The sequence below is a fragment of the Puma concolor genome, chromosome B4 (assembly GCF_028749965.1).
Source record: "Puma concolor isolate L17-30 chromosome B4, mPumCon1.1.hap2, whole genome shotgun sequence".
NCBI lineage: Eukaryota > Metazoa > Chordata > Mammalia > Carnivora > Felidae > Puma > Puma concolor.
In genome coordinates this window covers 80,222,065-80,243,896 of record NC_141673.1, presented here as the reverse complement: position 1 = coordinate 80,243,896, position 21,832 = coordinate 80,222,065, and the positions used below count along the sequence as shown (strand labels likewise).

General features: G+C 41.4%; 1 protein-coding gene across 4 annotated transcripts in view; it reads right to left on the bottom strand.

Annotated features, from left to right (window-relative positions):
• Positions 1–21,832, bottom strand: part of TMTC1 (transmembrane O-mannosyltransferase targeting cadherins 1) — a 280,253-nt gene that overhangs the window by 82,396 nt on the left and 176,025 nt on the right. For 3 of the 4 annotated variants that reach the window (XM_086713729.1, XM_086713728.1, XM_086713727.1), the window contains 2 exons: positions 18,958–19,079; positions 2,034–2,201 (listed from right to left, as the gene is read on the bottom strand). In XM_086713729.1, coding sequence (XP_086569855.1) covers positions 2,034–2,201; positions 18,958–19,079 — 290 coding nt within the window. The remainder of the gene's footprint in view (positions 1–2,033; positions 2,202–18,957; positions 19,080–21,832) is intronic. The other variant, XM_086713726.1, reaches the window with a different exon arrangement.

Here is a 21,832-nt window from a genome sequence, read left to right as displayed (position 1 = left end):
GAAAAACAAAAACAAAAACAAAGCCTCTGGATGAAAAGTCAATGAGCTTTTTGTTTTTCTGTTTTCAAACTGCTGGCATCAGCCGTAGAGTGTTGGAACATGAACTTGTTATCCTTGAAATAAACTGCTGCCTGCCAAAATCCACCCCCAAAGTTGATCTGATTAAGCAGTAAACATAATTAGAAGACACGACCTCTGTTAGTACCTTTATTCAAGCAAGGAGTTTAGCAAAGGGCAGAACCATTTTAAAGTTTCTCATAAAAGCACCAACTGTTGAAAGCAAAAGAAAAAAAAAAATTGAAGCCAACAGAGACTAAGAGGAAGTTGTATCACTGGATGTCCATGCCCCTGTATTTGCAGATTGACCTCAGCATGGGTAGAAAGAGGAGACAAGTCCTTTGTGGTCTGTGGGGACTGCATTGAAGGTGAAGGATGTGACAGAGACTAAACGGAATCTGGATCCTCAAAGTGAAAAAACATTAATTAAAAAAATCCCCACAAAAAACTTTACATGCCAACAGGTCTCTACAGTATCCACTGTGAAAATGATTATGACATTGACAATGGTGGTGATATAATAATAATAATAAACCAATAAGACTTGTAGAACAAACTAATATTTTTCTATTAAAAAAAAAGTTAAAAAGTTAAATTGCCAAGTAGCAAAATCAAATATATTGTTTTGAAATAGTAAAAAAGTGCAGTGAACATTTATCTTATTTATCTGTTCGTTCATTCATTCATTCATTCCTGGCAGCCCAGAGTCTTTGCCCTCCTCCAGTAGTTGGATTCCCTGTGGGGAGTTCTCCCTTGCCTCACTTTGTGAAGTCTCAGTGGTACCCCAAGGGGCCAGGCCTGCCCTAACTCCCTCAGTGGAAGTCAGAGGGGTTCCTTTGGCCAATCATTCATTTCGGTGCCTGGTGGAGACAAAGGGCAGGCACATGACCTAAAGCTCAAGCTCAGCTAGAGGACTTAATTTCCCTAGGACTTTGATGTGAAGATAAAAAACAACTTGGTATAAGTCTCATTTGCTTCCGGGCAGGCGCTCAGGTGCTCTCAAGACACCATCCAGACGTTTTTCCCATCTGCCACATGCCGGCTTCTTCACCGGCCCCTCAATGCCATGCACTTCCCTATACTCTCCCAATATGTTCCCTTTTATTTTCTCAAGTGATCCTAACTCTGTTTCAGTTGTTTGCTCCCAAAGTAGAAGTGTTGGGTATCAGCTGGCCAAGGAACCAAGTAAAAACCACAACGACCTAACTGGGCAACTGGGTCATAAGTGAGGACAGAAGCTGGAAGAGGGGACACAGATGGGGAGGATCCCTAGAAACTGGGAACATCAGCTGTGGCAGTGCCAGGGAGCCCAGGTGAAGGTCACTGGGGCAGTGGCATTAGGGAGACAGCCTAAGCTCCAGAAAACAGAGCGATGAGCAGGAGTCCCAGAGAATAGTTTATACTTCAAAACAAATTCGGGGCTTTAAGTTGACATCGTTATTTTCAGAAACAGCTTCTACACTACATAAAAACCTACCACGAGATGAAAAAAGCCTCCCATTTCTTTGTTCACAGTTAATGTTCAGAATAAAGCAACTAGATCACAGATCACAACTTGATATGCTGGAATATTCTAAAGAAAATGTATTGCATTTCTCTTCCTTCCTGCTGTGTGCTCACCTTTCTCATTTTCTTGTCTGCATAATGAAGTTAGGCTTATCATTTCATTTTGTTTATAGCTGATTTTACAGCCCAGCTCATCATTAACGACTGTCTCACAGACCCAGAAACCTTCCCGTGAGCCTTATTTTCATAAATTCACTTAGAATGAGCTCACATTAAACTTTATACAATACCATTTAAAAAACTAAAGCTAAAACCCAAAATGAAATTACATCTCCCACTTAAAACTTTACTAAAAAAAACCTGTGGGTTAATGATTATTGCCAGACCCATGTTACCTCATTTGTTTGGAAACAAATATCTAAGCAAAAAAATACATGGGAAGAGATTTGCTTTTATCCACCTAATCGTACCTGAATAGGGACTCTCTTGACAGCCAAATTTCATTCTGTTTCACCGTTTTCCAAGAGAAAAGCAACAGCAGCAACACAGTGGACACAGTCAGGGTGGTGGCCCCGCATCGATTCAGCCAAGTGCACAGCTTGCTCAGTCCATGCACAAAAAGGATGCAGTAGCCCATGCTGGAAAACAGTGTGGGAGAAGCAGGATTACTCTGGGGGTGCAGTGGAGGCCCCCTGTGTATTCTGTCCCATATAACTAGCTTTCACATAAAGCTTGTCCTGGGATGGAGAAACAAACATAAACACCCCTCTCTCACACACATTTACATGTCGGTTCTCTGATGGGCTGTACCAGCACATTGCTAGTCCTTTGGCACTTGTGTGGAGAATAATAGGTTCATCGTTTAGGCTCAGACTGCCCTGGATTTCAGAGCTCAGACATCATGAGAAGTCCCTTATGTATGTTCTTGGGCCCTGAATAGACCCTCTGACTCTTGCTTCCTTATGTCACTGACATCATATAACCATATTGGTATCATGTGTCTACATTTACTGTGCTGCAGCCGGTCACATCATGGCTTTGTGACAGGCAGTCCCCAAGACTTCCCTAGCAGGTCCTGGGAGGGATGCTGGTTACCAAGGAGCACTGGTGTCTGTCTCTAGGGATGTGCTGCCTGCTGTGTACCCACTCTGGTCAAAGTCCTTATGCTGATGGAAAATCATCTGTCCACAAGCCAACTCCTGAGCCTTGCAGCTTGGAGCTCATCACAGACAGACTGTGTCGATACGATTTTCTTGCTGACTCTGGCTCAGCTTTCTAAACAGACATAAGAATTGCTCATTATCTGAGTGGCATGTCAGTATCACATTTCTAAAAGCCTCTGGCCTGGTGGATGGAATGTGGTGCTTCACATTATCTGTGCAGCCACAGAGATGCTTCCTGCTTGTTGACTGGCCTCAGAAAAACACAAACATTTAATTTGTACCCATTATTGCCACAGGCATTTTAGTTAAAACCCACTTCTTTCCAAAGATAATAAACTACAAATTATAACAGAATATTTTAAGGATGAAACAAGACTGTGTAAAGAAATCCTACGGGGCGCCTGGGTGGCTCAGTTGGTAAAGCGTCCGACTTCGGGTCAGGTCATGATCTCACGGTTCATGAGTTGAAGTCCCACGTCAGGCTCTGTGCTGACAGCTCAGAGCCTGGAACCTGCTTTGGATTCTGTGTCTCCTTCTCTCTGCCCCTCACCTGTTCACATTCTATCTGTCTGTCTCTCTCAAAAGTAAATAAACATTAAGAAATAAAAAAAAAAAAAGTAATCCTATATTAGACATTAATGCTATAAGAAGTCCAAATTAATACAGCCCATTTACTTGTTCAATTATTTACTCATTCTCTCTATGTGACTGGCAATGAACTAGGCACTGAGGATGCAATTATGAATAAAACACATGTCCTGCCCTCAAACAACTCCAATCTACTGAGGCAGGTTGGGTTTGTAAAGGAAAACACTTAAATCATCTCATTTCTAAACATACCTCCTTTAAAAAATCTCTCCACTTTCCTTCTGTTCACCTTTCTGAATACCTGTGCTTTGGTCTCAAGGATTGAAAAACAAGAGAAGCATCTGAGGTTTCTGATGTGGAGATGCTGGGAATCAGTTCAAGTTAGAGCTCCAATTCCATACTTCAAATCCCATAAGTTGGTTGGTCCAGCTCCCTAAAGTTTTGGGGTTCACTGTTTAGCCAAAGAGAGTCATCATCCCACTTACCAGTGGGAGACTGTGGTTCGAGCTAAGGAGGCCCATACCTATTTACTGGATTGGACTGCCATAAACACTGTGCAGAAGCCCTGAACATTCCAGAACACAGAGTCACTAGTGCAAAAAACAAAACAAAACAAAACAAAACAAAAACTCAAAACCTCTTTCCACTTTCACAAGTCAGGTTTGGCCTTAGAGGTGTCAAGGTTTTCTAAATGTCTCTCATTCTGTACAACTTGCCATGCTGATGCCATTACAGGCCATCATGGTTGCTCAAGTTCATGTGGCTGCTTGCCATTTGTCCCTCTAGCCTCATCCGGATCCCAGCCCTAAGTTAGCAGGATGTAGCTCTGGCCACAGGAAAGCCTTCTGGGCTCCATTCTTCCACTCAACAGATATTTAATAAGCACCAACCGTGCCCTGACATTGTTACAGGCACTAAGAACACATCGGTGGACAAAACAGACAATAATGTTTGTGCTTGTGGAATCCACATGGGTGGGGAGAAATGGCCAATAAGCAAATAAAACACAGAGTATGCCACACAGCAGGGTGTGTTACATGGAGGAAAATCTACCAGGAAAGAGGAAGAGGGAGTCCAGGGTGGGGAGGAAGTTGAGATTTTAATGAGTGGTCAAGAACGGAGCCATTGAAAAAGGGACATGTAAACAAAGTCCTGAAACACATGAGCAGCGCCCCGTGCAGACACCCACATCTCCAGTGCCAGCTGACTTCTCCCCCTGTGTTCATAAAACAGCCCCACTGAGAACTAATATTTACTGAGTACAATCTTATGTGCCAACCATGTTCCATAGATGGGTTCAGCTCATCCTCACATCCCCGTGGGTCACTCACTGTGTTTAACCATAAAGACACTGACGAGGAGAAAGGTGAACTGATTTCCTGAATTGGGTCACATGGCTCGTACATAGAGAGCAAAGATACAAACCCAGGAATTTCAGATTTCAGAACTCACACTCCATATGCTGTCCTGCTTGTCTGGGTTCTGACCTGACTAGCTGATTCTTGTGTTCCTCACAGCTTTTTTTTTTTTTTTTTTTAATGTTTATTTTTCGAGAGAGAGAAAGACAGAGAGAGACAGAGAGAGACAGAGAGAGAGAGAGCATGAGCAGGGGAGGGGCAGAGAGAGAGGGAGACAAAGAATCCAAAGCAGGCTCCAGGCTCTGAGCTGTCAGCACAGAGCCCAATGCAGGGCTCGAACCCACAGACTGTGAGATCATGACCTGAGCTGAAGTCAGACAATTTACCAACTGAGCCACCTACGTGCCCCTTGTGTTTCTCATACCTTAGCACACAGCTTCATTACTTCCCTCCTAACCACTCCATTCATAAAATTGTAATAGTTGTTTTCTGTCTCCTTGTAGGAAAAAGAGCTGCCCATCTGGCAGAGCACTAGGGAAGGAAAACACTGGGATCTCCACACTGGATCTCAGAGCCAGGGCCACAAAATGGCAGAAGACAAGAACAATGAAGACAACAATAACAAAAAGTAATTAGCTAGTTTATACATTTATATGTTTATACCGAGTCCTTTCTATCTGTCAGGCACTGTGCTAAGAGCTTTGTATGGGCCTGTCCACAGGATAAGGATGGTATTGGCTTTAAATATATCATCTGATTTATGGGGCATTTAGGTGGCTCAGTCTGTTAAGCATCCCAGCTTCAGCTCAGGTCATGATTTCTTGGTTTGTTAGTTTGAGCCCCGCGTCGGGCTCTGTGCTGACAGCTCAGAGGCTGGAGCCTGCTCTGGATTCAGTGTCTCCCTCTCTCTCTCTGCCCCTCCCCCAGTCGTGTTCTGTCTCTTTCTCTCAAAAATAAACATTAAAAAAACATTTTAAATATATTATCTGATTTAAAAATGTAATCCTCAGTATTTTACATTTCATAGATGAGCAAACTAAAGGTAATAAGTGTTAAATAACTTGCCTGTAGCACCCACAGCTAATAACAGAGTCAGATCGGAAGACCCATGACTCTAACACGATGCTGTACTCCAGAAGTTGGCAAACTTTTTGTGTAAGGGGCAAAAGAGTAAATACTTCAGGCTTTTCTGTCCTTCCCACTCTATCTTTGTAGCAGGAAAATAGCCATCGACACTATGCAAACGAACGGGCATGGCTGTGTTCCAATAAAATTTATTTATAAAACAGGCGGTGTGCCAGACTCCACTCAGGAGCCACAGCGTGTTGACCCCTGCTATAATCAAAGGAAGGAGAACGCCATTCCTTTCCACTCAGCACAGGCATCAGTATCAAGTAACATGGTAATTTTTTTTGGAAAGTCCTTGTATTGACATATGGTTTAAAGAAATGGTAAGCCATATAAAATAATCTCTACTTAGGTTTGCAAATTTCTTAGAGAGTATCACATTCTTAAAAACTTGAACACAATATCACAAAGATTAAGATGCTTCTCTATTATGACATTTCATCCTTCAACATCTGCTTTAATACAGATCTCAGCAGCAGGGGGTGGGGGGAATTTCTCTCTCCATTGCTAGAGGCAGGGCAAGTCCTCATTTTGAAAGCAGAAAAATCAAGCAAATGAGAAGCTACATGCTTTTGTGGCCTCCAAGGAAATGAAACCAGACTCCAGATTGCTTTGGCTAATCTGGGTAAGGGGAAATCTGGGCTCTGAACAGAGACCTCTCCACAGAGCATGAAGGAATCAGTGCAAACCACTGACATGTGACAAAATCGTAACCTGAAAAACCAAGAGCCAAACTCTGGCTGCTGATTGGTTTAGCTCATTACTAAGATGCATTTTTTTTTTTTTAATGCTTATTTATTTTTGAGAGAGAGCGTGAGCAGGGGAGGGGCAGAGAGAAAGGGAGACACAGAATCTGAAGCAGGCTCCAGGCTCTGAGCTGTCAGCACAGAGCCCAATGCAGGGCTTGAACTCATGAACTGTGAGATCATGACCTGAGCCAGTGTCGGACTGCTTAACCGAATGAACCAGCCAGATGCCCCTCCTGACCTGAAACAAAGTTGGAGGCTTAACCAACTGGGCCACCCAGGCGCCCCGCTAAGATGCATCTGGAGAAGCACTGCTGCTTTTGTGAATGGAATAATTATCTGATCTCTCATTCACAGGCTGAAGGTATCTCCATTTTAGTGCATATTATAACTAGAGACACAGGCATCTCTCCTTATACTTTTATGGTGCACATCCAAAGGGAACTGAATAGGAAATGCAGGTCAACAATGTTGGTCCTTTCATATTAGAAAAATGTTTAAACCTGTTATTTGAGAAGTTTGTGAGAAGTTCATCATTGTGTGAATAGTACAGACGTACTTTCATGAACCTGGCCCAGAAGCTCTCAAGCGATAAAAGAAAAACACTTCTCCTTCCTGTTCACATCAACCTGAAGAGATGACAATTTTCTATCTCGGGGGCAAGCATTTTATGATGCTTACTATAGCTTCACTTTTTGTTTAGTTTTATGGAGCAAAGAGAATCTTTTCACTGTTAAGTAGAACTGAAATTTTACCTTTTAACAAACTCAAGCCACTGAAAGTATCTATAAATAACATTAGCGATATAAGAGAGACACAATCTCACCATTTTATTACTTAAAAAACATTCCCAACTTTAGATAGTTGAAATGAAACATATCCCTGGTTAACTTCATTCTGGTCTGTTGAGTCCCCACCTGGCAAATTATGGCAGTAAGATCTTACTCTGGTCTCATGGATGGTTAAACAATAAAGCCCTGGAATGCTGAGCCCAGAACAGGTGTTTGATGCTGCAGCCGGGAAGCAGCAGGGAGCCAATGGTGCCGCCTCAGATCAGATTTAACCCGGGGGAGGCTGCCAGCATCTGGTGAGCCAAGGCCTCCCCCCCGCCGTTCTTTTTTTATCTCAAATATTTGATGGGTGGGAAAATTTCTCACAAGGTTGAATATATTTGGATGGGAGTTTATTCATATTCCAAGAAAATGACTCCAAAAGCATTTCTTGTACATTTCCCTCTTGTGCAGCTACTTGTCCTATGTGCTGGGCTCCTGGGGTAGGTATGAAGAGCTTCTTTCTATTGACTTCTCCACGAAACAGGTTTCTTCTGTTCTTTCCTCAGCGTATCTACGGAACACCTGGGATAATAATGCTATTGCTGTCACCTTCCAAGAACCTGATTCTCTATCTTTTTGAAGATGAGATGCTCCTCTGAACCTAAGTCACCTACTAGCTCCAAATTTGTAAGACTTCCTGGGTTAAATAAGGCAGGGGTCTGGCGTCAGAAAAAGCCCTGTTTGCATTTCAGTTCTGACACTGTTGTTTGATCTCAAATTAGTTAAGTTCTCTGGTTATTAACAGTCTTATTTGTAAAAGAAACTAATTTCACACTGTGCACAATGCTTGGTAGACAATAAACAGCAAATGAGAACATGAACACGATGTTATAATAATAATGTTGCTTTCTGCTAATTGTTTTCTGCTAAATAGAGTATGAGGTAGGAAAGTTGTACAGTCTGCACGTAATCAGGTAGAAACCAATGTCTCTCTCTGCCAGGTTCCTGTCAATGTAGTAACTTCCTGGGGCCCATAAAACACTAAAGGCTCCTGTGGAACAAAAGTGTTTTAGCACGAACTTTAAGTCTGGGAGTTCACAGCTAGGAAAAGGAATTCATTGGAGAATGAAGAGTCTGGAACTGGGTCCGAGGAGCTGGGTTCTTCTCTGACACTTCTCTGACACTTCTCTTGGGAGTTCTGTGGCTCCGGGAGATTGACTCAACCTTGTGAAGCCTTAGTTGTTTATTGTACAAGAGGTTAATATTGCCTGCCTCGACACCTTAAAATACAGCTACTTTAAAGGGTTGTTGGTTGGAGTAAATGAAATCAGGTATGTGGACATAGTCCATGAACTGAATACAATGTGTCAGTGTTTTCAAGTGTTTATGTGTTCATGTGTGTATTTAGTATGCCATATGCTATCACATCAGTAAAATGTGCTGTGCATATCATGAAAATATGTGATGATATCTGGAAATACAACTTGAGAAATCCAGTTTATCAACGTCCAGATAGACCCAAACTATGTAATTTACAGGACAATATAAGTCTTTTAAAAGCATTCACAGACAGGGCCTAGAAGGCTTAGTCGGTTGATTATCTGACTTGATTTCAGCTCAGGTCATGAGCCCAGGGTTGTGCCAAGTGCGGAGCTTGCTTAAGATTCTCTCTCTCTCTCTCTCTCTCTCTCTCTCTCTCTCTGTCTCTCTCTCCCTCTGCCCCTCTTCCCCACTCCCACACTCTCTCTCAAACAAAATAAAAAATAAAAATAAAATATTCAAGGAAACTCCCTTAAAATTACAAACTTCTTGTACAGTATCGTTTGCTTCAGAAAGGTTTGATTGACACATCATTTTATAGAACAATACACTGCAGAAAGTAAGATACACTTGTAGTGTGTTAAATATATGTAGCTATGTATTTCCACTAATGTGCATTCATAGTTCTGGAATTCAAAAAGCACTTAAGCAAATCCTCCCTTATACTCATTTCAAATCTTTCTCTATCTTTGTGAATTAAAGAAGAAAGAAGAAAGGGAAGAAAACACAAACTATAATCTCTCTAATGATTCAATGCACAATAAAGAAGCTCTTCTCTTCAACTTTCATATGAAATAAAGTATTAACTGTTTGAAAGTTCAGGTTGGTTATTTAAGGATAGAGTAACATTTTATTCATTTTGCATCTTGAGCATCAGGTATGACAGGAGCTGTTTCACAGGTGTGGTTGAACAATGAGGTTAAAAGTATCAGAAATTAACATGGAAACAAACATAAACTTAAAAATGAATCAACCCAAGTCAGGGGTGAAGATTTTTAAAAATTAAATTTTTAAACATTTTAATGTTTATTTTTGAGATAGAAAAAAAGAGAGAGAGAGAGAGAGAACAAGCAGGGGAGGGCCAGAGAGAGAGAGGAAGACACAGAATCTGAAGCAGGTTCCAGGCTCTGCACAGAGCCCTATGTGGGGCTCAAATTCACAAACTGTGAGATCATGACCTGAGCCAAAGTCAGATGCTTGACTGACTGAGCCACCCAGGCACCCCGATAAGACCCACTTTTATCACCAGGAGAACTATCCATCTACAGAGTATGGATGTTTCCCCTTGGGAGCCTTCCCCCCAGGCCTGGCTTACTTCCCTCCCAGCCTGGTGCAAACAGTCACAACCAGATTTTCTATCTGGGCATGAGACACCTTTCAGCCAAAGCCAAAGACCTCCCCCAAGTAACTCTAAAGCTACTCCTAAAAAGTTAGAAAAACCGCCTTCTCTCTACCCTCTCACAGCATGCCCATCTCTACGACCTGAATTCTATCATTTCTTCTTCCATAACCCACCGTATTCAGCATCTTCACTTTTGAAGTAAAGGCATAATGGACAATCCATTAGTTGTTGCTGCCCCCTCCTCTATTCCGTGTGTTAACACAGAGCTGACCGCACACGTGTATGATTTGTCATGTGTCCAGTGTTCTTTAACTCTCCACAATCCTCTTTTATGAAGCATCTGTTGTGCTGGGTACCATAAGAAAACACAGACATACAAAATGGTGGTCCCAAACCTCACGAGAGAAGAATACTCCAGGTTTCCAAAAAGAGTAGGGAGGATATTTTAAGATTACTAAAATGTGTAGAAGTCACTGGTGTAGTGGTAATCATTTGGCCATGTATAAATGTATCAAATCATGTTGTATACCTTAAACTTACACAGTATTGTATGTCAATTGTATTTCAATAAAGATGAAAGAAAAAGAAAAAAAAAAAGAAGTCACTGGTTTGAGATGCATTTCACTGTGCAGAATCTGAGAGAAAAGAAAAGAAATGAATTCACTTATAAGGACAAGATGGCCACACTTCAGTCAGTCCTGTGTTTCAGAACACTAGCCTGCGAGGGTAGGGCTGCAGACCCAGGGGAAGAAGAAAAGAAGGAAGGAGAGACCCTTACCTATGTTGCTTTACTCTCCTTCAACTTTGCTTCCTCCAAACTCCTCGTTTGCACAGGGTAGACTGAAATAATGACTTGCAATTACCTAGTGTAGCTTATGGTATTTTTCACATGTATTATTCCATCTAGGCTCATCTGAATCCAAATTATACTCTCCAAATTTTACTTTCAAATTGTGGTTTCCAGACATTTGCTGTCCATCACTTAGGACTTAATGGACATAAACATTCATCTTTTATAACTAATAGGATTCTGTAATATGAAGGTCATGATTATAGTTCAGCAAGTAACTGCTCAAGATTACCCTCCTTTCCTGCCCCAGGCCACCCTGAAGATTGGCCAAGTGATCTGCGGCCCACAAGCACCCAATCTGCCCTCAGCTCACTTCATTTTCACTGTGGCTCTCTCTGTTCTGTTCTGTCTGTGATCTACAATCTACAGTTTTAGTTGTTTTTTTTTAAATGTTTTAATGTTTATTTATTTTTGAGAGAGATAGGGCACGAGCAGGGAGCAGCCGAGAGAGAGCGAGACACAGACTGAGCCACCCAGGCGCCCCACACCATGTTTTAGAAGAAAGCTGAGTCTGTCCTCCTCTGCTGCTCCCCCTCCCCCCATGTCTCCTGTCTTCAATGGGAGACACCTCCACTGTCATGCAGTCGGAGGCTTCTTGCTGGTGTGATAGTCTACTCTGGGTTTCAAAAGTTGATTAAGGTTATCCTTCAGCATATGATGGAGTAAGGGTGGGAATATCTTCATGTCAGGTTACTTGTCCTTTTCCTCTTGCTGTGCCAGAATACACTGTTCCGTCCAGCCCTCTGACACCTGAATTCAGAAGAGGTGTGAGACCTAGAAGCCAGGCCTTGTGCAGTGAGGCTGCTCTCGAAGGCAGTGCCGAGGTAGGAAGGCACTAGACTTGTGCAGGGCTGTGTGAAGAGCACGACCAGGAAGGAAAGAAGGAGGGGTTTACTGAGGGACTCAAGTGAATGTGTTCTAAAACTAGAGGCTGTAGGGGCGCCTGGGTGGCTCAGTTGGTTAAGCATCTGACTGTGGCTCAGGTTGTGATCTCATAGTTTGTGAGTTTGAGTCCCACATCAGGCTCTGTGCTGACAGCTCAGAGCCTGGAGCCTGCTTCGGACTCTGTGTCTCCCTCTCTCTCTGTCCCTCCCCCACTCTCGCTCTCTCAAAAATAAATAAACACTAAACATTTTTTTTTAAATATGGTGTGGGACGCAGAAGACACTGGATTTAAAAGGACTTGAATACCTCTCCAAAGTAAAAAGACCTATTTACTTCTTTACTCAAATCTTGGAGCTTCCCACTGTTTCTTCTCCAGTGGTATCACTGACCTTCCCTCGTTCTCTTGAGATCATTTGCTGACATCACTTTATTGCCCCTCATTTAATAGTGCACTGCATTTCCGCTTTTCCTTTCTCTGCTCTCCTTATGAGAGAACTTTATCTTAAGACGACATGATAGAAATACACACACACACAAAATGGATTCAGAGCTAAAACTAAGTAATGATTGAGAGAGTTTGGGTAATTTAGCCAACACATATGCACACCTATACACAGGTGTTCTCAGAGAGCAGGTGCTCTTGACCTTGTAACTGAAAACTCCTTCTCAACCTAATGTTTAGGTTTTTGGCAGAGTGGCTCTTTGCCAAGCCCAGGGTGCTTTTCCCATCTCTCCAATGCCTAATACAATGGGAATTTCAAACAAAAATCAAGCTAAAAAGCGAATATCTGGCTTTGCCTGGTTCCTGGGTTTTCTACTATTTTTGTGACTTGGCCCCATCAAAATCTAGTTACTTGTGTCCTCTTAAGTGACTCAGTCTTGTCACATTCCTATCAGCCATGGCCTCAAAGGGGCTCAACTTGCTCTACAAGGTATCAGTTACTTTGAGAGCAATCTTACTGGTGCTTCAAGCCCCTGTTAAGATTCTACTAGGCTTCAACCCAATTGAGCCGCTTTCCATGACATCATGTGGATGGGCAAACTTTTGACCCATTCTCATGGCCTGCAACCTCTCTTAATAAGCTGCCTGTACAACTGCTCCTGGGAAAAGGAGGTCTGGCATTGCTCTTATTGCCATGGCCCCACTTCCTCCTGACATAAGTTCCTTCTTGATGCGTTCCCCACGAACTTCTAAGCATCAGCTATTCCTGCTGCTTATGAGGACACCCCATTATCTCAGAGTAGGGGCTCCACACCCGTGCTTCCCGACCACTTCCTGGTACCCACCTCCTGGCCCTGCAAAGTGCCTGTCCCCATGGCAAATGTACTGCCTTCTTTTCTCCTCCCCCCCCCCCCCAGGAGACCCATTGTCCTTTTGCTACTAGGCCCAGCCTGTTGAAAAAGAGCAGACAGAAGTGATCACATTCCAATGCTTGACAACAATCTTTGCTTAAAATCTTAAGCAGTTGGGGCGCCTGGGTGGCTCAGTCAGTTAAGCGGCCGACTTCGGCTCAGGTCATGATCTCCCGGTCTGTGAGTTGGAGCCCCGCGTCAGGCTCTGTGCTGACAGCTCACAGCCTGGAGCCTGTTTCAGATTTTGTGTCTCCCTCTCTCTGCCCCTCCCCCGTTCATGCTCTGTCTCTCTCTGTCTCAAAAATAAATAAACCTTAAAAAAAATTTTAAATCTTAAGCAGAAAAAAAAAATTCATACTCTCCACAAGATTATTCTCAATAACAAAACATGTGAACTTGGGAGCTGAATGAGACCTTCAAGATCACGTAGCCTAGTAGTTACTCGAGTTTTAGGTTTCCCAAACCTGTAAAATTTCTAAGAAAGGGGAGTTGGGTGCAACCCCTGCTGCTCTTACCATCTTGTCACAGGAGAATATTTTAATGCCAAGAATATAAGAAAGATATAATTCCATAATTTAAAAACTGCACGGATTTAACTTTATGAAACATTTATTACACTGTCTTTCTGTCTCTCTCCTCACCCCCTAATTTGGCCAGAGACCGGAGAAAACTCTGTCACAGAGATCTAAGCAACACTTGGGGACCACTGAGCAAGGCCAACCCTCTGGTTTTACTGGTAAGAAAATGGGCTACCCAGGGCCGCCAGGTAGCAGGGGACAGCTGGGGCTGCGCTGATTCCCAGTTCAATCTTCTTCCTACTGCATTTGCCAAAGTGAGCTCGGGTTGATATCAAAAGACGGCTCTGCTGATTTTGATATTTGGCGAAACTTTGGTTTAGTCTCAAATAATCATCATTCTCCTCCAGGAAGTTTGAAGAAGCCTATGCACATATGGCTTATCAAAGGGGGTTCCCAATATCAGATAACGCAAGTAGTACGACTTCCCGGGTATGGTTCCTCATTTTGCATTCTGAGAAAGGAATACTGCAGTATTGCTTTAATAGCTACCTGAGTAAAATTAAAAATTTCATTTCAAATTGACAGGTATGATTTGAAGGTATTTCTCAAAATCCAAAATGAATGGGAGTCATTATTTTTCCAATTGTCTGTGTCTGATGTGTCCAGAAGCTTAGGGATTATACAACAGAAATGGCATCTTTCTAAGAGTAGGGTGATTTTTTATTTTCCTTTCTTTCTTTTTTTTTTTTAATTTTTTTCAATGTTTTTTATTTATTTTTGAGACAGAGAGAGACAGAGCAGGAGCAGGGGAGGGGCAGAAAGAGGGGGAGACACAGAATCCGAAGTGGGCTCCAGGCTCTGAGCTGTCCACACAGAGCCCGACACGGGGCTTGAACCCACGGAGTGTGAGATCATGACCTAAGCTGAGGTCGGACGCTCAACCGACTGAGCCACCCAGGCACCCCCATTTTTCTTTCTTTCTTCCAACACATGTTATCTAACTTCTCCTTCTGTGGTCTCAGTTCTCATTTTTTTTAATAATGTATTTTATTTTATATTATTTTATTTCGTTTTATAAAATAGAGAGAGAGAGGGAGAGGGAGAGAAAATTTTAAGCAGGCTCCATGCCCAGTGCGGAGCCAACACAGGTCTTGATCTCACGACCATGAGATCATAAACTGAGCCAAAATTAAGAGTCAGGTTCTTAACCAACTGAGCCACCCAGGTGCCCCTCAATTATTCGTGATCAATGCTATCCACAATATTGTTTCTACCTTCACTTATTCCCATCCATTTCTTCTCTCCACTCATTCATGTTTTCTTAAAGTAGCTTAGAAATTTGCTCTTTGGTGCTGAAGTGAATAAATCACCCTTAATCTGGCATGTAAATGGATATCTGATCACTTCCTGTGACTTCATTTGAGAGCTCTCAACAACTATTTCTGCTTCATTGATTCAAAGAAATTTTAGTCCTTTGAAGCATTCTAATGTGGTTTTTATAAAATACAAAAAAGTAGCCATAAAATTATATCCCTCTCTGGAGATAAGAATAAGAGATCAAAAGTTCTGTTAGAAAAATGATTTAAGCACCAAACTCTCCTGCCTGTTCAAAAAGGAAATCCACAAAATAGGCACATATCACCAGAAGAAAAGATTATTCCAATTTCTTTTGGTGGTGAAACTCTGACCCTAAAGCCATGCAATGACAGATGGATAGCCTATTTCTGTCCCTTTTATCCATAGATTTCAAAGTGCAAGTGAGAGGAAGGTGATATTTTGGGTCTTTTCTAAGTTAGGTTGGAGGGAGGACAGAAGCCTGAAGATTTGAGTGGCTTGTTCATTGTTAGCCATAATGGCAGAGATAAAAGACCACTTGGTCTGACTCATTCTGGGCTGTCTTATAAAATAGCCTAATCAGCTCCTGGGATGGATGGGACTCACCCAGGCTTCAGTGAGGGTGTACATGACTTCTGTGGTTTCATGGATGGGATCTAAGGCCAGGATTTAGCTCCAAATAGCTTGAAATAAACACTTAATGAGTAGGAAGTTCAACTTCCTCAGAAGAATTACCAATTCAGCTTTTTACTTTATTGTCCTATTGCTTGCTAAAGTTTTTCGGACAACACAGATTTCTGCATAAAGATGACTGTGTGTATTATCAAACTGCCACTGAGGACACTGTGCATATGCTTTCTTCAAAGACCCTGGAGACTTAATGCTGTGGAAATTGGCTGTTTCTTGTCAAGGACAATAATGCAAGGAAAGTCACGCAGAGAAGACTCCTGTGTGTATAAAAGGCTTGGGAAATGTTCTTCACCATTGCCAAAGCCAATGGGTAAGCATAATACATGCAACAGGCAACATCCAGTGTTCTGGCACTTTCCCAGGGATGCCTGAAGCATGTGCAAAATTTTCTGTGGCCCCAAGGCAACTTTCAGCAGCTCTAATGACTACATCACAGCCAGTTTATAATACTGACAGTTTTGTATGAAAATGGGGGACTTTCTCTGGAAAACATTTTACCCAGCAGAGACCAGGGGCCCCATCTCAGTGGAGAATAGTAAACAGTTGGGCAAAGACCTGCTGAAACCCTTGGAAAATGATGACTTAACGTCAATACTGCAATGCATAGATGCAGGCACTTGGGGAGAAAAGACAAAGACAGTCATCTTTGAAATGAAGACCAGCTTATCGACACTGATTTTGGAGGACCCGGCACCAAGTATGCAAAATGCAGCAAAATCCAGGTTGTTTCTGAGAGGCGGGCACTTGTTCTTGGAAATACTGAGGTCTTCTTCATATTCAGAACTTTCATTTTAATCCAAATGAGCTTAGTCCTAGCTGGAAAAGGTCAGGGATACTACTTTATTTTAAATAAAAGAAGTCAAGTCAGAGTAAGGTCTATTGAAGATATGGCAACCCAAGAAAAGCCAGAGCAGGCATGATTCTGCGGGCGTTAGGGAGATATGCCTACCTTGGCGAGAGGAACCCCTTATTTAAGTAGGACACCCCACAAACGGTTGATAACAATACTATGGGCTTCCATAATGTTTATAAGAAAGATCTCTTCCAGAAAAATGACATTTTAACTTTTCGTTTAAAATTCCTGCCCTTGGGGCACCTGGGTGGCTCAGTCGGTTAAGTGTCCGACTCTTGGTTTCAGCTCAGGTCATGATCTCCTGGTTTGTGAGATCAAGCCCGCATCCAGCTCTGCGCTGATGGTGCAGAGCCTGTTTGAGATTCTCTATCTCTCTCTGCTCCTCCCCTGCTAGTGTGTTCTCTCTCTCTCCCTTCTCTCTCTCTCTCAAAATAAATAAACATTTAAAAAAATAAAATAAGAAAATAAACTCTGGTACTTTATTCCCTCAGAAATCGTTCTCTCATCTCTAGATTAGACAAGTTTACTGCACATGCAATTCTTTGTCACCCAGACTCACAGATTCCTGAGGATTTATAACACAGGACTCTTAAAGTACAAGTCCTAATTACCAAATGGAGTTGAGCTGAAAGTACATTACTGTGTTCAGAATTTCTCCTTCTTTTCACGTAGAAAGAATACTGAGATGTTACTAGCAGAGAAGCAATACAGTTCAGAGGTGAGAGGATCCCTGACTTCAGTGAGGAGCTATGAACCACTACACAACAGTGTGAATTCACTGACAAAGTAGAAGATGTTTAGCACAGTGACTGACACAAAATAGACGTTCAATAGAAGTTTTGATATAATTCATGTTAATTACTGCTTATCCGAAGTTAAACCCTTTGAGGGCAGAAACTGAAATTCAGTTATTTTTGTAGCCTCAGATTCCAGTACAGCCTGCAAATGTGTTCCGTGAATGCCTGTTAAGTGAAGAATGAACACAGATTCCACTTGGAATCCTCAGGACTACAGAGAAAAGCTGACTGAAGCCTGTTTCAGCTGGTCTAAGCAAAAACATATAGAATAGATACCGATGTCCCCTTTGCCCTTCACATCCCCTATTACTGGCAAGGCTTTATAAGCCTGTTATCTTAAAGCAACATAGAATACAAAGAATTTGTTGTATTTTTGTCCTAACGAACAGTATTTTTCAAGAAATCATTTCCTTCCCAAATTGTATTAAAGACACATAAAGAAAATTAAGGACTGCCCTCTCTCCTTGACCAAGTCAAAACAAAAAGTTGCAAAGACTTTGAGAAACTGTTAGGCACTTGGTTTGGGAGTAGTCAAATGTTATGAAATTAATTTCTAATTATACATATTTTTAAACTTCTAACTCAATGTCAATTAATGAAACTAAATTTTATTGATATTTAAATTATTTTTAAAATAAAATGTAAAGTTAATTAAAATTCCTAATTCAATACCAATAAATAAAATAATGATTTCCTTATAAAATTTTGGTTTAGGATACTGCCTTTTACAAAAGTTCATTCTTATATAACATTCACGATACTACTTAATTTTAGGAAGTTTATTAAAATCCCTATTTTAAAAATGAGACAGGGTGCCTGGGTGGCTCAGTCAGCTGAGCTTGGGACTCTAGATTTTGGCTCAGGCTGTGATCTCAAGGCCCTGTATATGGCTCCATATACAGGAGCCTGCCTGGGATGCTCTCTCCTACTCTGCCCCTCTCCTGGGCTCTCTCTCTCTCTCTCTCTCTAAAAAACAAATAAAGATATAAAAATAAAAATGAGAAAGCCTGGGTTCAAAAAAGCTTCATAGCTTGCTCAACGTTACACAATGAATAAATGGCAGAACCATTTAGGGGACATTTCCAGACATCTGAAAAGAGATGTGGCCTTGAAACACTGACATTTGAATAAGACAAGAGAACAGACAAGCTGCAGCACAGTTCAAACATTCAGAGATAAGTGGCATTATGTAATCACACATGGCTGAATACCCTTTATAATTTTTAACCATTTTTTTCTCAAGGACAAGTTTTCTTGAGATTGTTCCTATTTTTAAAATAAAAGAACAAAGAGAGACAGAGAGAAAGAAGGAAAAAGATAGAAGTTAATTACAATCATGCTACTTAACATAGTTAATAACTTCATGCAAATCAAATATTTCTAGAAAATTACTACAATTACATTTAATGAAACATAGATGTTGTGGTAAGTGCTGCTAAAATCCTGAATATACTCAATACTTCATATTACCCAGCCAGCTTCCAACTGGAGGTAAGACATTGTAAACTAGGGTGTACACGTGCGAACTTGATCTCCCCCAAACTTCTCTGTGGCTGTTGTTAAAGCTGAGCTAATAAACACCTCCGCTCCACAAGGACCTAATTGTTACATGCGCAAAGGACCGTCCCTCTGGAACTATCCGTGTTGGAGACAGAGGGCAGGTCTCGCAAAGAGGAAATCACGAGCAATAATTACCTAGGCATGTAAAGGACTCTCTCGGCCACCACAAAACCCACCCTGAAGAAGAGATTGCTGGCTGGAATGAACGGGAAAACCAGGAACAACAAGCCCACTAAAACTTCCTTGTGCTCCAGTCTCTGAAACACACAACAGTGAAGGACAAATTAATTTTTAAAAAATTTCACTCCAGTCTGCATTTAACCATCTCTTTCATTCTCAAGTTCTCATTGAAGGCATGAATACATTAGACAATGTAAACCTTTTGATCAGTGTGCTGAATTCGTCAGAGAAAGCCCTCGGGCTAAAACCTCTGGCATGTCGCACGTTTGCCACCCAGAAACATCGGAGAATTGCACAACACGGTCAGTGACCATCACTCCTTGTTCTGTGCCTGCCCTACAGCAACCCTACATCTTGGTTCTGGTCCCTTTCAGAATTTCTGTCCCCCCCAGGCAACTGGTTTCCAGAGAGTAAAGCAGCTTGATAGAATCCAGCTCACTAGGACATTACTGTCCTCTCAGAAATAGAATGCATTAAAAAAAAAAAACCAAAAAAAAAAACCAAAAAAAAAACAACAACACAAAACACAAAACCTAAACACAGAGCTCAGCAGGAGCTTAACATAAATGAAATTAAATGCAAATATGGTAAAATTCAGGGAACCAATGAGAGATCATTAGAGCTGAGGAATTTTTAACTCAATTTAGCCAGTATTTATTCCATGAAATTTTTTGGTATCAAAAATCATTACAGTAATTCATTATATTGACAAAGCACCTTTCTCTAATATTATATATATTTATTGTGTATATTAACTTGTAAAGACTTTCCTGTCACTTCTAGTTAACAGAAAAAAAAATATGTGTTACTAATAATTTGTTGTAATGGACACTGTAAAAATTAGTTTGTATTCCATGAATAAATGGTATGGACACATTTGAAGGAGGTCTATTTAAAACAAAACTTAATATATGGATAAAATTATATTTTCTTTTTTAAAAAGCTTAAGAAAACCAAATAGAACTCTGCATACTATAGTCACAAACATTTCACAGTCTATTATTTTAATAACTGTAAAATACTAAATAAAAGAATTTTAAAAATATAAATAAAACCGCCTAGCAGAAACTACCAATGCTTTAAGTGTACAAAGATTTTTAACATCTTGAGAGATCTGTCACCTGGATTTTATTAAGAACTTTGTTTTGCTGACTATAACATATAGAGTAGTAAAATTTTAGAGAGCAATTCCATATGAATAAATGTGATCTGGACGATTTCTCTTAAATATTTAACAGTTCTATAAGTTACAATCTCATTTTTTTAACCTAGCGGAACCATCTTCTTTATAATTAAAAGATGAAAGGATAAAAAAGGCTCTCGTAACAAGCCTTCAACTGAAATGGATGCAACAGGATGTTATATTTTCTCGGAACATCTAAAATTGAGGGAAAAAATAGGTGAGGAAAGTAGCAAGTTCATTATATTTAAAAGCTGCAACCTATTTTTTTAGTTTAGATTACACGTTGAGTTTACAAAGTACATTTCGTCTCAAGAACTTAAAGTTTACATAATTTAAAAAAGAACCAACATAAGAATCCTGTGACATCAAAAGCACATATTTCTTGCTAAAATTGAAAATGAATCCCAGAGAATGAGTGTCTTGTCCAGTGCCCTTCATGAACTCCCCGCAAATTACTGAGTACAGAACTGGTGTTCTATTTTTATAGATGCACTTTTATTTTTTAGCTATAGTTGAATACTTCGTTCAAACCTGTCAAAAGCTGAAATATTTTTTTACAAAAGAATTCACATATTGTCCCACAGAAATTTCCAGAGAATTTAGTATGCTCTATTTATTAATCCTATAGAATTATGAAGAAAAGAGTATAAACAGAACTCCAACCAGGCCATCATCCATGTCCCTGGATAGTGTTACAGCCAATAAGTCACCTCCCTGCCCCTCTTCAAGGTTATCAGAAAACGGTCCCCCTGGGATAACCTTGAGGGAGGCATCACTTACACCCAACTCTTACCCCCCCCCACTCTTCTCCCAGCCCTGCAGGGGGGCAGGACCACCTTCCCCACCACACTCCCCACCCCCTGCAGAGCTCTGGACTCCTGGGCACAGGGAGATGAGAGGGGAGAGTGGAAGAGTCCCTAGCATCCTCTGAAAGACTGAGTTGCACACTGAAAACCCACAACCCCATGTATTCGTTGTTCCCCCACCGGGCTCTTCAGGCCCCAAGTGCATCTTTATTTCCTTCATGGCCATCATCCCAGCTGTAATTACACATTTATCTCCGTGTTTACTGTCTTTAATGTCTGTCTTCCCCCAGCAGACTGTGAGCCATGAGGGCAGGGTGCTGCTCGGCGGCGTTCACTGGTGCACGACCTGTGCTTAGCTCAGTGCCTGGCACTTAATGGGTGCTTAGAAATATTTGCTGAATAAATCAGCGGATGGATAAACATACTGGACAAGAGAGAAACTGGATGCGAGAAGGGGAGGGGGTAGACAGAGCATCTTGATGAGGTGATGATCTGAATTTAAAAAAGGAATGCATGCTTATGAGGCAGACAAATGTGGTTGTGGTTGGGATGGGAGGGCAGGTCACAGCTGGGCACACTCCAGGGAGAAGATGTAGCATGTACAAAACAAGGAAAAGACTAGACATGTTGGTGGGTGACAGAAAGACAAGCAAGTAAGTCCATGTCCAGGAGTTGATGTCTAGATTCAAGTTGTGGCCCTGCCACCAACACACCATGAGTCACCCTGAGCAGGTCTGTCAGCCCTTTCACCCCGAGACTGTAAAATGAGACACGTGAGGCTTATGGCTCAGTGGGCTGGATCATCCGGAATATTCCTTAGTGAATGGAACCCCACATCATC